General features: G+C 41.6%; 1 protein-coding gene across 1 annotated transcript in view; it reads right to left on the reverse strand.

Annotated features, from left to right (window-relative positions):
• The window catches only part of TECPR2 (tectonin beta-propeller repeat containing 2), a 608,030-nt gene that overhangs the window by 346,765 nt on the left and 243,728 nt on the right, over positions 1-17,537 (reverse strand). The window contains exon 13 of the mRNA XM_053707105.1: positions 11,876-12,017. Coding sequence (XP_053563080.1) covers positions 11,876-12,017 — 142 coding nt within the window. The remainder of the gene's footprint in view (positions 1-11,875; positions 12,018-17,537) is intronic.

Consider the following 17,537-nt stretch of genomic DNA (forward strand, 5'->3'; position numbering starts at 1 on the left):
AGGATCTTCTGAATCAGATAGATCCTCAACAGAAGAGGATAAATTATTATGTTGCTGGTCATTTGAAATTTCATCAGCTAAATGATTAGTTTTAAAAGACCTTTTACGTTTATTAGAAGGTGGAAATGCAGACAAAGCCTTCAGAATAGAATCAGAAATTTTTTTAAAAAAATTTACAGGTATATCATGTACATTAGAAGTTGAAGGAACTGCAACTGGCAATGTACTATTACTGATGGAAACACTATCTGCATGTAAAAGTTTATCATGACAACTATTACAAATGACATTTGGTGGAATCATTTCTACACTTTTACAACAAATGCACTCAGCTTTGGTAGACCCGATGTCAGGCAGCAATGTTCCAGCAGAAACTTCTGAGACAGGATCAGATTGGGACATCTTGCTCAATGTAAGAGAAAAAACAACATATAAAGTATAATTATCTATTTCCTTATATGACAGTTTCAGGAATGGGAAAAAATGCAAAAGCATAGGCCTCTGATAGAGAAAAAAGCAAGAGGCAAACATCAATAGGGTATTGAAATAATGAAAAAAATTTGGCGCCAAGTATGACACACAATGTAACGTAAACTTTTTTGGCGCCAAAAATAACCGGAAATGACACACTTGCGTCACTAATGATGCCGCCATGTGAAAGGTCTCGGCGTCACGTATGATGCTGGAAATGACGAAGTTGTGTCATAAACGTATTTTTTCGCGCCAAAAAAATTTCCGCGCCAAGAATGACGCAATAAAGTTTAGCATTTGACGCACCCGCGGGCCCGCAATAGCAAAAAGTAGTCAATTGAAAAAAAAGACTAAACCCCAGATAAGAAATTTCTTAAAATGTTTAAATTCCCCAAATATGAAACTGACAGTCTGCTGAAGGAAATACATGAACCTGACTCATGGCAAATATAAGTACAATACATATATTTAGAACTTTATATAAATGCATAAAGTGCCAAACCATAGCTGAGGTGTCTTAAGTAATAAAAAACATACTTACCAAAAGACACCCATCCACATATAGCAGATAGCCAAACCAGTACTAAAACAGTTATTAGTAGAGGTAATGGTAAATTGAGAGTATATCGTCGATCTGAAAAGGGAGGTAGGAGATGAATCTCTACGACCGATAACAGAGAACCTATGAAATAGACCCCCGTTAGGGAAATCATTGTATTCAAATAAGGGATGCTCCCTTCACGTCCCTCTGACATTCAATGTACTCTGAGAGGAATCGGTCTTCAACAATGCTGAGAAGCGCATATAACCATAGCACAAACTTACTTCACCACCTCCATAGGAGGCAAAGTTTGTAAAACTGAATTGTGGGTGTGGTGAGGGGTGTATTTATAGGCATTTTGAGATTTGGGAAACTTTGCCCCTCCTGGTAGGATTGTATATCCCATATGTCACTAGCTCATGGACTCTTGCCAATTACATGAAAGAAAGATAAAATCCTGGGAATCCTAACTCTACTCCATGAGTAGCCCTTGGATTCGCACCAATAAAGATATTTACGCCATATCTTATGGTCGATCTTTCTAGTGACAGGCTTAAGTGCCTGAATCAAAGCATCAATGACCGAATCAGAGAACCCCCGCTTAGATAAAATCAAGCGTTCAATCTCCAAGCAGTCAGCTGTAGACTTCCAGTATTGGAACGGAACGAATTACTCCCATAGTAGAGATGTCTCTTACACAACGTAAGAACGCCTCTTTTTTTATCTGGTCTACAGACAGACAATCGCGAAAAAAGAAACCTCCCCCTTGGGAGAGAATTTTTGAATTCCAGTTGATACCCTTGGGACACGATTTCTAGTGTCCAGGGGTCCTGAACATCTCTTACCCAAGCCTGGGTCAAGAGAGAAAGTCTGCCCCCTACTAGATCCGGTCCCGGATCGGGGGCCACCCCTTCATGCTGTCTTGGGAGCAGCAGCGGGTTTCTTGGGTTGTTTACATTTGCTCCAAGCCTGGTTGGGTCTCCAGACAGACTTGGCTTGAGCAAAATTCCCTTCCTGTTTAGCGGAAGAAGCGGGGAGTCCTTTGAAATTCCGAAAGGAACGAAAATTATTTTGTTTACCCCTCAGTTTAACTGCTTTATCCTGAGGTAGGAGATGACCCTTACCTCCCGTAATGTCAGAAATGATTTATTTCAAGTCAGGCCCGAATAGGGTTTTTCCTTTGAAAGGAATAGCCAAAAGCTTTGACTTAGATGACACATCAGCAGACCAAGACTTTAAACATAACGCTCTACGCGCTAAAATGGCAAATCCGGCATTCTTAGCCGCCAATTTGGCAATCTGAAAGGCGGCATCCGTAATAAAAGAATTAGCCAGCTTAAGAGCCTTAATTCTATCTAAAATTTCCTCTAAAGGAGTTTCAGTCTTAAGAGACTCTAAGGCGTCAAACCAGAAGGCCGCCGCAGTTGTAACTGGCACAATGCAGGCCGTCGGTTGTAAAAGAAAACCCTGATGAATAAATAACTTTTTTAGAAGACCCTCCAACTTTTTATCCATAGGGTATTTGAAAGCACAACTGTCCTCAATAGGAATAGTAGTATGCTTAGCCAGGGTAGATATAGCTCCCTCCACCTTAGGGACTGTTTCCATCTTACACAATTTCTCTGGTGGAACCACAATAAAGTCACAGTCATCCAGAGTCGCTAAAACCTCCCGAAGTAACAGGCGGAGGTGTTCAAGCTTAAATCTGAAGGACATTACGTCCAAGTCCGTCTGAGGTAACACACTTCCCGAGTCGGAAAGTTCCCCCTCAGACAGAAGTTCCCTGACCCCCAATTCAGATCCCTGTGAGGGTACATCGGAAATAGCCATCAAAGCATCAGAAGTCGCAGGAATCAGAGTGGCCTCTGTCCTGCTGCGTCTGCCCTGCAACACTGGCAACTTAGATAAAACCTCTGTAAGGTTAGATGACATAACTGCAGCCATATCCTGCAGAGCAAATGAAGTGGACGCGGTTGAAGAACACGTGTCGCTTGGGTGGGCGTTAAAAGTTGTGATGCTTGGGGAGAAAGTAGCAGCATACCCTGATTCTCATCAGTCTGAGAAGCATCCTTAGACATATTTGCATTAAAGAAAATCTCTTCTTTACATTGTAAGGCCCTTTCAGTACATGAGGGGCAAAAAGTAAGAGGGGGTTCCACATTGGCATCTAAACACATAGAAAATGTACTTTCCTGAATAGTCGTTCTTTACTTGATATATTGTGAAATCATATACTCAAAATTTTTGACTAAAAAGTGTACTGCGCCTTTAAAAAAAAAAAAAAACGCAACAATTTTTCTGTTATCAGTCAAAACAACGTTTGAAGCAATAAAAAATGCCATTATGTGCCCAAATTAACTTAACAATATTGCTCCGCTTGTTTGGTAATGTTATATATCAATTTTAGGCCCCTGCACCTCGCCAGAGCTCTGCTGCGGTGCCTACCTGCCCCCAGATCACACTGATCCTGCTGAGTAGCACTCCCAAGTCTCTCTGTACCCCTTCGTGTACAAAACGACTTAGGCCCCCACTGGAGCCCAGGACCTTGCTGCCGATCAAGATGAATACTGCGCGGCTGAGCGCGCAAAATTAGGCCCCGCCCACCGTGGGCGTAACTCGAGCCGTACTGAGACCCGCATGGGAAGAAAAACCAACATGTCAGTTTCCCAACTTATCTTGCTCAAAATGCCATGTGCCCCTCTATACACACACTTTAATAATAAAAGCGCAACATCATTGAAAATTGCTCTCTCTCAAGCCAGTTATAGTGACATAATAACGACAGCCCTTAGGCAGCAAACTGCATCTCCCAGGATCAGCCCACACAGAATTTGCATAAGTGAAACACCAAACACACTGATAAGTAATCAATATAAAAGGGAATTCCAGGTACACCATTTCCATTCATATAGTGCATACTGATTACCCCTCCCCAGATAGGGAATAATGTCAGCCTGTTCTGATGTATCTAGTCTCCCCAGAAACAAATGACTGAACATACCTTAATGCTGCTTGTAGCACGACACGGTTCTCCACACTGAAGATATTTCTTTACACTACCTTCAACAGCTCTGTGGAAACCAGCAGGATCTTAGATAATGTTCGCTAAGATCATCAACATCAGGACAGAAAAATAAGATGTCTCCACTCCTCTTGGGAATTAATTGACTGACTATTTCTCCCTGAGAAAAATAGTACTCACTGGCACCATTTTAAAATAAAAAAAATCTTGATTAAAGAATCTAAACTAACACCTCACTTTACCTCTTCCTATCACTAACACAGGCAAAGAGAATGACTGGGGTGGGAGGGAAGGGAGGAGCTATATATACAGCTCTGCTGTGGTGCTCTTTGCCACTTCCTGCTGACCAGGAGGCGTAATCCCATAAGGATGAAATTCGTGGACTCGTCATATCTTGTAAAAGAAAAAGCCTCCAGTTCCTATAAATTCTTGGGCTGTCTTGCATGAACTGCACGTTTGAGATCTCCCCAGAGTGGCTCAATGATATTGAAGTCAGGAGACTGAGATGGCCACTCCAGAATCTTCAGTTTATTCTGCTGTAGTCAATGACAGGTCGACTTGGCCTTGTGTTTAAGATCATTGTCATGTTGGATTGTCTAAGTACGTCCCATGCGCAGCTTCCGGGCTGATGAATGCAAATTTTCCTCCAGTATTTCTTGCCATCAATTCTGACCAAAATTTCCTGTTCCTTTGTAGCTCACACATCCCCAAAACATCAGCGATCCACCTCCGTGTTTCACAGTAGGAATGGTGTACCTTTCATCATAGCCTTGTTGACTCCTCTCCAAATGTAGCGTTTATGATTGTGGCCAAAAAGCTAAATTTTGGTCTCATCACTCCAAATTACTTTGTGCCATAAGTTTTGAGGCTTGTCTCTGTGCTGTTGGCGTATTGTAAGCGGGATACTTTGTGGCATTTGCGTAGTAATAGCTTTCTTCTGGAGACTCGAGCATGCACCCCATCTTTCTTCAAGTGCCTCCTTATTGTGCATCTTGAAACAGCCACACCACATGTTTTCAGAGAGTCCTGTATTTCACCTGAAGTTATTTGTGGGGTTTTCTTTGCATCCCGAACAATTTTCCTGGCAGTTGTGGTTAAAATTTTAGTTGGTCTACCTGACCGTGGTTTGGTTTCAACAGAACACCTCATTTTCAACTTCTTGATTAGAGTTTGAACACTGCTGATTGGCATTCTCAATTCCTTGGATATCTTTTTATATCCCTTTCCTGGGATATAAAAATCCAGAAACGTCAGTGCAGCACTGGATGAAAGATGCAAGGGTCTGTCAGGAGTCCAGAAACTCATTGACCTTTTATACACACACACACACACACACACTAATTACAAGCAAACAGATCACAGGTGAGGATGGTTACCTTTAATAGCCATTCAAATCCCTTTGTGTCAACTTGTGTGCATGTTATCAGGCCAAAATCACCAGGGTATGTAAACTTTTGATCAGGGTCATTTGGGTAGTTTCTGTTGTCATTGTAATTTAAAAAGAGTAAACACAGTTGATTGATAATAAATGGCCTCAGCCAATCACTAACCATGAGTGAAAGAAAAGTTTTTGTGTTATCATTCATATTCTCTGAAAAATGGCCAATAAATCATAAATTCTGCCAGGGTATGTAAACTTATGAGCGCAAATATAACATAATTTATGCTTACCTGATAAATTCCTTTCTCCTGTAGTGTAGTCAGTCCACGGGTCATCCATTACTTATGGAATATTTCTCTTCCTAACAGGAAACTGCAAGAGAATTACCAAGCAGAGCTTGCTATATAGCTCCTCCCCTCACCTGTCATACTCAGTCATTCGACCAAGCATACGAGAAAGGAGGAACCATAGGGTACAGTGGTGACTGGAGTTTAATTAAAATTTAGACCTGCTGTAAAAACAGGGCGGGCCGTGGACTGACTACACTACAGGAGAAAGGAATTTATCAGGTAAGCATAAATTATGTTTTCTCCTGTTAAGTGTAGTCAGTCCACGGGTCATCCATTACTTATGGAATACCAATACCAAAGCTAAAGTACACGGATGAAGGGAGGGACAAGGCAGGAACATTAAACAGAAGGAACCACTGCCTGAAGTACCTTTCTCCCAAACACAGCCTCCGAGGAAGCAAAAGTGGCAAAAGTGTCAAATTTGTAAAATTTTGAAAAAGTGTGAAGCGAAGACCAAGTCGCAGCCTTGCAAATCTGTTCAACAGAGGCCTCATTTTTAAAGGCCCAGGTGGAAGCCACAGCTCTAGTAGAATGAGCTGTAATCCTTTCAGGAGGCTGCTGTCCAGCAGTCTCATAGGCTAATCGTATTATGCTACGAAGCCAAAAAGAGAGAGAGGTAGTCGAAGCCTTTTGACCTCTCCTCTGTCCAGAGTAAACGACAAACAGGGAAGAAGTTTGACTAAAATCCTTAGTTGCCTGCAAATAGAATTTCAGGGCACGGACTACGTCCAGATTATGCAAAAGTCGTTCCTTCTTTGAAGAAGGGTTAGGACACAGAGATGGAACAACAATCTCTTGATTGATATCCTTGTTAGTAACTACCTTAGGTAAGAACCCAGGTTTAGTACGCAGAACTACCTTGTCTGAATGGAAAATCAGATAAGGAGAATCACAATGTAAGGCAGATAACTCAGAGACTCTCCGAGCCGAGGAAATAGCCATCAAAAACAGAACTTTCCAAGATAACAACTTGATATCAATGGAATGAAGGGGTTCAAATGGAACGCCTTGAAGAACATTAAGAACTAAGTTTAAGCTCCACGGCGGAGCAACAGACTTAAACACAGGGTTAATCCTAGTTAAAGCCTGACAGAAAGCCTGAACGTCTGGAACTTCAGCCAGACGTTTGTGTAGAAGAATAGACAGAGCAGAAATCTGTCCCTTTAACGAACTAGTAGATAAGCCCTTTTCTAAACCCTCTTGTAGAAAGGACAATATTCTTGGAATCCTAACCTTACTCCATGAGTAACTCTTGGATTCGCACCAATGTAAATATTTACGCCATATTTTATGGTAAATTTGTCTGGTAACAGGTTTCCTAGCCTGTATTAAGGTATCAATAACCGACTCCGAGAAACCACGCTTTGATAGAATCAAGCGTTCAATCTCCATGCAGTCAGCCTCAGAGAAATTAGATTTGGATGTTTGAAAGGACCCTGAATTAGAAGGTCCTGTCTCAGAGGCAGAGACCACGGTGGACAGGACGACATGTCCACTAGGTCTGCATACCAGGTCCTGCGTGGCCACGCAGGCGCTATCAGAATCACCGAAGCTCTCTCCTGTTTGATCTTGGCAATCAAACGAGGAAGCATTGGGAATGGTGGAAACACATAAGCCATGTTGAAGACCCAAGGGGCTGTCAGAGCATCTATCAGCACCGCTCCCGGGTCCCTGGACCTGGATCCGTAACAAGGAAGCTTGGCGTTCTGACGAGACGCCATGAGATCCAGATCTGGTTTGCCCCAACGACGAACCAGTTGAGCAAAGACCTCCGGATGAAGTTCCCACTCTCCCGGATGAAAAGTCTGGCGACTTAGAAAATCCGCCTCCCAGTTCTCCACGCCTGGGATGTAGATCGCTGACAGGTGGCAAGAGTGAGACTCTGCCCAGCGAATTATCTTTGAGACTTCCAACATCGCTAGGGAACTTCTGGTTCCCCCTTGATGGTTGATGTAAGCCACAGTCGTGATGTTGTCTGACTGAAATCTGATGAACCTCAGAGTTGCTAACTGAGGCCAAGCTAGGAGAGCATTGAATATTGCTCTTAACTCCAGAATATTTATTGGGAGGAGTTTTCAGGGAATTCCAGACTGCTCCCCAGCCTAGATGGCTGGCGTCTGTTGTTACAATCGTCCAATCTGGCCTGCGAAAGGTCATCCCCTTGGACAGATGTGGCCGAGAAAGCCACCATAGAAGAGAATCTCTGGTCTCTTGATCCAGATTTAGAAGGGGGGACAAATCTGAGTAATCCCCGTTCCACTGACTTGCACACTTGAGCATGCACAATTGCAGCGGTCTGAGATGCAGGCGCGCAAATGGTACTATGTCCATTGCCGCTACCATTAAGCCGATTACTTCCATGCACTGAGCTACTGACGGGTGTGGAATGGAGTGAAGGACACGGCAAGCATTTAGAAGTTTTAATAACCTGGCCTCTGTCAGGTAAATTTTCATCTCTACAGAATCTATAAGAGTCCCTAGAAAGGGAACTCTTGTAAGTGGTAATAGAGAACTCTTTTCCACGTTCACCTTCCACCCATGCGACCTCAGAAATGCCAGAACTATCTCTGTATGAGACTTGGCAGTTTGAAAACTTGACGCTTGTATCAGAATGTCGTCTAGGTACGGAGTCACCGCTATGCCTCGCGGTCTTAGTACCGCCAGAAGTGATGCTAGAATTTTTGTAAAGATTCTTGGAGCCGTAGCTAATCCGAAGGGAAGAGCTACAAACTGGTAATGCCTGTCTAGGAAGGCAAATCTCAAATACCGGTAATGGTCCTTGTGAATCGGTATGTGAAGGTAGGCATCCTTTAGGTCCACCGTGGTCATGTACTGACCCTCTTGGATCATGGGAAGGATGGTTCGAATAGTCTCCATTTTGAATGATGGAACTCTTAGAAATTTGTTTAGGATTTTTAAGTCCAAGATTGGTCTGAAGGTTCCCTCTTTTTTGGGAACCACAAATAGATTTGAATAGAATCCCTGCCCGTGTTCCGTCCGCGGAACTGGGTGGACTACCCCCATTAGTAAGAGGTCTTGTACAGAGCGTAGAAACGCCTCTTTCTTTGTTTGGTTTGCTGATAACCTTGAAAGATGAAATCTCCCCCGTGGAGGAGAAGTCTTGAAGTCCAGGAGATATCCCTGGGATATGATCTCCAACGCCCAGGGATCCTGGACATCTCTTGCCCAAGCCTGGGCGAAGAGAGAAAGTCTGCCCCCCACTAGATCCGTTTCCGGATAGGGGGCCCTCTCTTCATGCTGTCTTGGGGGCAGCAGCAGGTTTCTTGGCCTGCTTGCCCCTGTTCCAGGACTGGTTAACTTTCCAGCCCTGCCTGTAACGAGCAACAGCTCCTTCCTGCTTTGGAGCGGAGGAAGTTGATGCTGCTCCTGCCTTGAAGTTACGAAAGGCATGAAAATTAGACTGTTTGGCCTTTGATTTGGCCCTGTCCTGAGGTAGAGCATGGCCCTTACCTCCCGTAATGTCAGCAATAATTTCTTTCAAGCCGGGCCCGAATAAGGTCTGCCCTTTGAAAGGAATATTAAGCAATTTAGATTTAGAAGTCACGTCAGCTGACCAGGATTTAAGCCATAGTGCTCTGCGCGCTTGGATGGCGAATCCGGAGTTCTTAGCCGTAAGTTTGGTTAAATGCACAACGGCATCAGAAACAAATGCGTTAGCTAGCTTAAGTGTTTTAAGCTTGTTCATTATTTCATCCATTGGAGCTGAGCGAATGGCCTCTTCCAGAGACTCAAACCAGAATGCTGCCGCAGCAGTGACAGGCGCAATGCATGCAAGGGGCTGTAAAATAAAACCTTGTTGAACAAACATTTTCTTAAGGTAACCCTCTAATTTTTTATCCATTGGATCTGAAAAGGCACAACTATCCTCCACCCGGATAGTGGTACGCTTAGCTAAAGTAGAAACTGCTCCCTCCACCTTAGGGACCGTCTGCCATAAGTCTCGTGTGGTGGCGTCAATAGGAAACATTTTCCTAAATATGGGAGGAGGGGTAAAAGGCACACCAGGTCTATCCCACTCCTTGCTAATAATCTCTGTAAGCCTTTTTGGTATAGGAAATACGTCAGTACACACCGGCACCGCATAGTATTTATCCAACCTACATAATTTCTCTGGAATTGCAACCGTGTTACAATCATTCAGAGCCGCTAATACCTCCCCTAGCAATGTGCGGAGGTTCTCTAGCTTAAATTTAAAATTGGAAATCTCTGAATCCAGTCTCCCTGGATCAGATCCGTCACCCACAGAATGAAGCTCTCCGTCCTCACGTTCTGCAAACTGTGACGCAGTATCTGACATGGCTCTCATCTCATCCGCGCGCTCTATCCTTAACCCAGAGCTATCGCGCTTGCCTCTTAAATCTGGCAACTTAGATAATACTTCTGTCATAATAGTAGCCATGTCTTGCAAAGTGATTTGTAAGGGACTCCCTGATGTACTTGGCGCCACAAAATCACGCACCACCTGAGCGGGAGGCGCAGGTACTGACACGTGAGGAGAGTTAGACGGCATAACTTCCCCCTCGTCGTCTGGTGATAATTTCTTTACATGTAAAGATTGACTTTTATTCAAAGTAGCATCAATGCAATTGGTACACAAATTTCTATTGGGCTCCACATTGGCCTTTAAACATAGTGAACAAAGAGATTCATCTAAGTCAGACATGTTTAAACAAACTAGCAATGAGACCAGCAAGCTTGGAAATACTTTTCAAAATTAATTTACAAGCAATATAAAAAACGTTACTGTGCCTTTAAGAAGCACAGAAAAACTGACACAGTTTAAATAACAATGAACAAAAATAGTTATAGCAACCAAATTTTCACAGTAAATGTATTAAGTTAGCAAAGGATTGCACCCACCAGCAAATGGATGATTAACCCCTTAGTACCCAAAAACGGATAACAATTATATAATTAACGTTTTTCTCACAGTCAAATACACTGTCACAGGACTACTGTGACTGATTACCTCCCTCAAAATGGATTTTGAAGACCCCTGAGCTCTCTAGAGACGATCTGGATCATGGAGGATGAAGTAGACAGATTGTGACTGAATTTTTACTGCGCAAAAAAGCGCTAAAATAGGCCCCTCCCACTCATATTACAACAGTGGGGAAGCTCAGAAACTGTTTCTATGCAGAAAACAAAAATGGCCATGTGGTAAAAATCAAGCCCCAATAAGTTTTATCACCAAGTACCTCACAAAAAACGGTTAACATGCCAGTAAACGTTTTAAACATACATTTGAAAAGTTATGTATTATTATTAATAAGCCTGCTACCAGTCGCATTTACTGCAGTTAAGGCTCATACATTATTTCAGTATTTACAGTATTTTCAGAGTCAATTCCATTCCTTAGAAAATACATTCAGTGCACACACACACACACATCAGCCTGATACCAGTCGCTATCACTGCATTTAAGGCTGAACTTACTTTACAATGGCATCAGCAGTATTTTCTCAGTCAATTCCATTCCTCAGAAAATAATTTACTGCACATACCTATTTGTTGCAGGGGGGGCCTGCATGCTATTCCCCTTCTCTGAAGTTACCTCACTTTTCCTCAGATAAGAAACAGCCAGTGGGTCTTAGTTACGTCTGCTAAGGCCATAGAAAAAAACCCAGGCAGATTCTTCTTCTAAAGCTGCCTGAGAATAAACAGCACACTCCAGTGCCATTTAAAAATAACAAACTTTTGATTGTAGAAATAAAACTAAGTTAAAAAACACCACAGATCTCTCACAGCTTCCTATCTGTTAGGCTGCAAGAGAATGACTGAGTATGACAGGTTAGGGGAGGAGCTATATAGCAAGCTCTGCTGGGTAATTCTCTTGCAGTTTCCTGTTAGGAAGAGAAATATTCCATAAGTAATGGATGACCCGTGGACTGACTACACTTAACAGGAGAAATATATATATATATATATATATATATATATATATATATATATACACATACATACATACATACACACACACACACCTTTTCGTGATCTATTAGTGTTTTTCCGCAATACATTTTTAGACCTCAACATTTGATAAAAAAAAGCTAAAGTACACTTTTAAGAAGATGGACAGAAATGCCTACTTGCCACCAATGTTCATCTTCTCCTTGTGGCTTCTTTGGAGTTACTCCAGTCCTGAACCACAGGTTACCACTGGAATCCAGAGTCCACACAGTCTCTTGATCCCCAAGAGTCACACACACTGGTTCCAAAGCTTGTCGTTCACTACAACAATGAAAGTACAACATATGAATGCACACATTATCTCAGTTGGTTAATAGCAAGTTACAAAAGGAATGAAAATTGTTCTATTAAATATTTCCACCAAACAGCATATACAGTTTTCTATAAAATTTTATACTTAAAAGTGACATACTAAAAATGAAATGTAAACAATTTTCAGTAAAAGCACTTTTGCAATATACCTCTGAACAAAAATGCTACTAAAAACTATCATGTGTTTCATGAACATTTACACATATGCAGATTCTGCAACCTCAATCAAAAGTGCATCATTTAAAAGAGTAAGCGCTGGTGTGTTTTACGTCAGCAATGACAATCTACATCATACATGCATGTCCAGCATTTGAATCAGTACAAAATGCATGAGCAGCAAGTGTGTGTAGTTGCCTATACAGTGAAAGTGGTTACTATATGCAATTTTGGTAACTGAAGTATACTGCAAATATTGAAATGCACACATGCAAATTTTAGTTTTAATAAATAAAATTGACAAAAATGAATTGCTCATTACATTATCACTTGGAAAAAATTATCTAAAATTCCTTGGCATATCAATCTCCACATTGTCTATACGCTAGATCAAGTTCTGCCCTCCTTTGGAGACATGATACATTTAAGAGTTTTGCCACAAAACATTATCAATACTTTTCGCTTCATTTAAAAAAAAAAAAAAGACAACCTAAAAGCTCTGTAAAGAAGACTACTGAGTGGTCTATGATTTTATGCCTCAGATATCAGAAAAGTACTTCAATTCTACTGTTGAGGGCAGATACACACCTGATGCCCCATAACCCATTACAAACTAGTATGTTTTTATCAACTCTATGTGTTTTTAAACAATTTTCTTGTGAAACTTTTGTTAATTTAAAGGGATATTAAACCCAAATTTTGTCTTTCGTGGTTCAGATAGAGCGTGTTATTTTAAGCAACTTTTCTCCTATTAACTTTTCTTTGTTCTCTTTGTATCTTTATTTTATAAATAAATAGTTATTACAACCATTATTTATTTGTAATTCACCAACACATTCAAAAGCACTATACATACATAAGTCCTCTCATTGTTCACTTCCTCCAACTGCTCATATTTGTTTAACAGCATATCTTCAGATCCTCTGCCTCTCAGCACCACAGGGCTATGTCTTGCGTCTGTTGCTTTTATCAATATATACATAGTCCTTTGAAAAATATATATCCTTTTGGTTCTAGTACCAACTCCATACTGATGCCAAATTTCCTGCTTTCTCTGCTCCTTTCCACAACCAAGAATGTCTCTACAATTTTATTCTGGACTTACCACTATCTCCAGCTCAAGCTGTCAAAAACAGCTTCTTCTGAGTTCCCTGTCTCAGAGACAACCTACACCAGATATCTCTCTTACCGTTGTTGAATATGCAACACTGGATTCTGTACTCTCCTTCGCTCTACATACACTGACCAAATTCTGATGTGCATTGCAATGGCTACCCATATGCAACCCATAATCCAATTAAAAATGCTGACCCCAACATATAACGCTCACAGCATCACACCTATATTTCTGCACTTATCTCTAAATATTTCCTGAACCACCCCCTTTTATTAACCGCTGACCTATGTTGATCAGTTCTCATCATTATACCTTCCTTCTCCAGACACTAAGACTTCTCATTGCTGTTCCTACTCTCTGGAAATGTGACCCTGCACCATTCTGTTCATCTTTGTCCTAACCTACAAAATAAGCCATGAACCGTCTTGTTTCAGTGTGACAGTTCAAGTGTCACACTCATCATTGATAATCACAAGCTAAGCAAACTTGATTTTTGTTCTTCCTTCCTTTCTTCTTACGGCGTAGATGTCTGTTTGGGAGAAAGCCTCTCCTGTAGCTTACAATATATAGTTATGCATTCAAATTTAATATCTTTATAAAACTGATATTAGGACTTATACTTTTTGTTGTAGGTTATGTATTTCAACTCCCGGCAGAATGAAATGCATATAGGTTTACATGCATTTAGTATACAAATGTATACAAAAAGACTATGGATCACTATAAACATGTAAGTGGCACCATCTTCACTAACAGGCCCGACTCATGAAATATGTCTTGAGGTATAGATAAAGAATACCCACTTGAAATCTGCTGCAGTTAAAATATGGTATATTTGATATGATAAAAATGGCTTTCTCTTCCTAAGATAGGGAGAGTCCACAGCTTGATTCCTTTCTGTTGGGAAATACAACACCTGGCCACCAGGAGGAGGCAAAGACACCCCAGTCAAATGTTTAAATATCCCTCCCACTTCCTCATTACCCCAGTCATTCTTTGCCTTTTGTCTAGTTAGGAGGTAGCAGAGAAGTGTCAGAAGAATCAGAGAGTCCTGAAAAAGGGTATCTGCCCTTTGAGATAGGACTGAAGTTTTAAGAAGTCATGTCAACCTCTCAGTGAGAATATTGATGAAAGTTAGGGTCTGGAGATGCCGGGAAAGTTTTTCTGCAAAACCATCCAGACTACTGCTAACCGCTCCTAAGCAATCAGTGTTGACGAGTTTCACTGCCTGCTTTCTCTCACTCATGTCAATGTCAGGAGCGCTGTTATAAGACTGTCATACTTGAGAGGCTGTGTTCTGTTCCACAGCATAAATCCTGGAGGTAAGATTGTTTAAATTTTTACACATAAAACGCTATGACAGGGTCACAGTGTGGCTCCTTTATACCTTGATAGGATCCAGGGTTAATATCCTCTGAAGGGGGTTTATTGAACAGTTGGGGTTAATTAATCAGTGTATTAATTATTTACATGCTGCTTTGAATTATTTTTTCCTGGGCTGATAAGACTATTTTTGGCTGGAACAAACAGGTGTCACTTTTAAGTTTCACAGCTCCTATTACTTGCTGTACTTGTAATAATAGGGAAGTACTGTCTTGCGCTCCATGTGACCGGGTTTGATCTATGTTAATTTTCTCCATTCTGGCTAATACTTGAACCTGAGGAGAGCGTTTCTTCTGTTAACTGTCTGGGTCTAGGAGATGGTGAGTGTCCCAGCCATTGGGATTATAAAGGTGCAGTTTTCTATAATAAATAAAAAAAATGTTTTGTCCTTCTGGTATAACCTGAGCTATGGAGGACTCTGACATGTTAGAAGGTACACCTTCTGTACTAAATCATACCTGTTTATATTGTGAGGAGGCTGTGATTTTCCCACCCACTCAATTATGTTTCACATGCCTTAACCCCCTTTATAAAGTCTAAGAAGGGAGACAAGCCTGCTACTATCCTGTCTACATTATCCACTCCACATGCAGTAGCACGTGCATTACCCCGCTCTAAGAAACACAAGAGAAAGGTTAAACGTAGCTCTCCTGACCCGGAGTCATCTAAATATTTATCGGATTTAGCTATTATGTCCCAGTTATCTGATGAGTTAACCTCTTTAACTTCAGAGGGTGAACTTTTTTGGAGTCCTTAGCGTCTTAAGTCTCCTGTTGCGGAGGAACCGTCCTTTAGATTTAAAATTGAGCACTTGCGGTTTTTATTAAAAGGAGGTTCTGTCTACATTAGAGGTTCCAGAGGCGACGCTGCCTGAAGAACCTATGATACCTAAATTAGACAGTTTACGAAGACAGGAAAGTTCCTTTGACTTTTCCTGTGCCGGTTAAGATGGCGAACATTATTAAGAACGAATGGGAAAGAATTGGTCAACTTTTAAAAAGTTGTTCCTGGTCCCGGACTCTCAACTGGATTTGTGGGGCTTTATTCCTAAGGCGGATGGTGACATCTCTACGCTTGCTAAAAACATACCACTATACCTCTTGGAGATAGTTCTTCGTTCAGAGAGCCGATGGAAAAGATAATGGAAACCTTTCTGAGAAAGATGTTTCAACATACAGGATTTTTGTTTCAACCGGAAGCTGCAGTTGCTGTGGTTGCCAGAGCGGCTACCTACTAGTGTGACTCTTTGTCAGAAATCATTGAGGTGGAGTCTACCCTCAAGGATATTCAAGACAGAATTAAAGCTCTGAGAATTCCTAATTATTTTTATCTGTGATGCGAACATGCAAATTATTCGCCTAAATGCAAAGGCCTCTGGCTTTGCGGTCCTAGCCCGCAGGGCGCTCTGCTTGAAGTCTTGGTCTGCAGATATGACTTCTAAGTCTAGACTCCTTTCTCTTCCCTTCAAGGGAAAGTTTTTAATTTTGTCCAAGCCTGGACTCCATTATTTCTATGGTTACCGGAGGCAAGGGTGCCTTCCTACCGCAAGATTAGAAAAACAAATCTAAAAAAAGACAATCTTTTCGTTTTCGTTCTGACAAATCCCAACGACAACAATCCTCCTCCAAGGCCGAGCAACCCAAGAGTACTTGGAAGCCGGCTCAATCCTAGAATAAATCCGAGCAGAATAAGAAGCCCGCCGAAAACAAAATCGGCATGAAGGGGTGCCCCCCCATCCGGGATCGAATCGTCTAGGGAGCAGACTTTCTCTTTTATCAGACGCCTGGTTCAAGGACGTACAGGGTCCGTGGGTCCTGGAGGTGGTAACTCAGGGATACAATATAAGCTTCAAATCTAATCCACCAAGGGGCATATTCCTTCTCTCGCAACTGTCTACACCAGACCAGAAAAGAGGAATGCTTTTCTAAGGTGCGTTTGGGATCTATCCTCCTTAGTAGTTTTCTCTTGTTAAGTGTGTTCAGTCCACGGGTCATCCATTACTTATGGGATATATTCTCCTTCCCTACAGGAAGTTGCAAGAGGATCACCCAAGCAGAGCTGCTATATAGCTCCTCCCCTCACATGTCATATCCAGTCATTCTCTTGCAACCCTCAACAAAGAAGGAGGTCGCGAGAGGAGCTGGAGTTTTTACTTAACTATTATTCAATCAAAAGTTTGTTATTTTAAATGGCACCGGAGTGTGCTGTTTTTCTATCTCAGGCAGTATTTGGAAGAAGAAACTGCCTGCGTTTTTTATCTATGATCTTAGCAGGCGTAACTAAGATCCACTGGCTGTTCTCAACATTCTGAGGAGTGGGGTAACTTCAGAAACTGGGAATAGCATGCGGGGTCCTCCGCAAATGAGGTATGTGCAGTACTTTATTTTCTGGGAATGGAATTGACTAAGAAAATACTGCTGTTACCGTATGATGGAAGTACAGCCTTAAATGCAGTAGTAGCAACTGGTATCAGGCTGATAAATGTATGCGCAGTCGAGTTATATTCTAGGGACTAGAATTTGACTGAGAAAATACTGTTAACACTGAAATAATACTTAAGCCTTCTCTGCAGTGGTAGCGACTGGTAGCAGGCTTAGTGATAGCTTTGCATGACATTGAAAAAAAAATTTTTTAATAAAACGTTTACTGGCATGTTATTCGTTTTTGTGAGGTACTTTGGTGATAAATCGCTTTGGGCATGATTTTTTTCCACATGGCTAACATATTTTTCTGCATGGAAACCGTTATATCAGGGCTCCCACTGTTGTGATTGGAGTGGGAGGGCCCTTGTTTTAGCGCCTTGTTGCGCAGTT

The sequence above is a fragment of the Bombina bombina genome, chromosome 1 (assembly GCF_027579735.1).
Source record: "Bombina bombina isolate aBomBom1 chromosome 1, aBomBom1.pri, whole genome shotgun sequence".
Taxonomy (NCBI): Eukaryota; Metazoa; Chordata; class Amphibia; order Anura; family Bombinatoridae; genus Bombina; species Bombina bombina.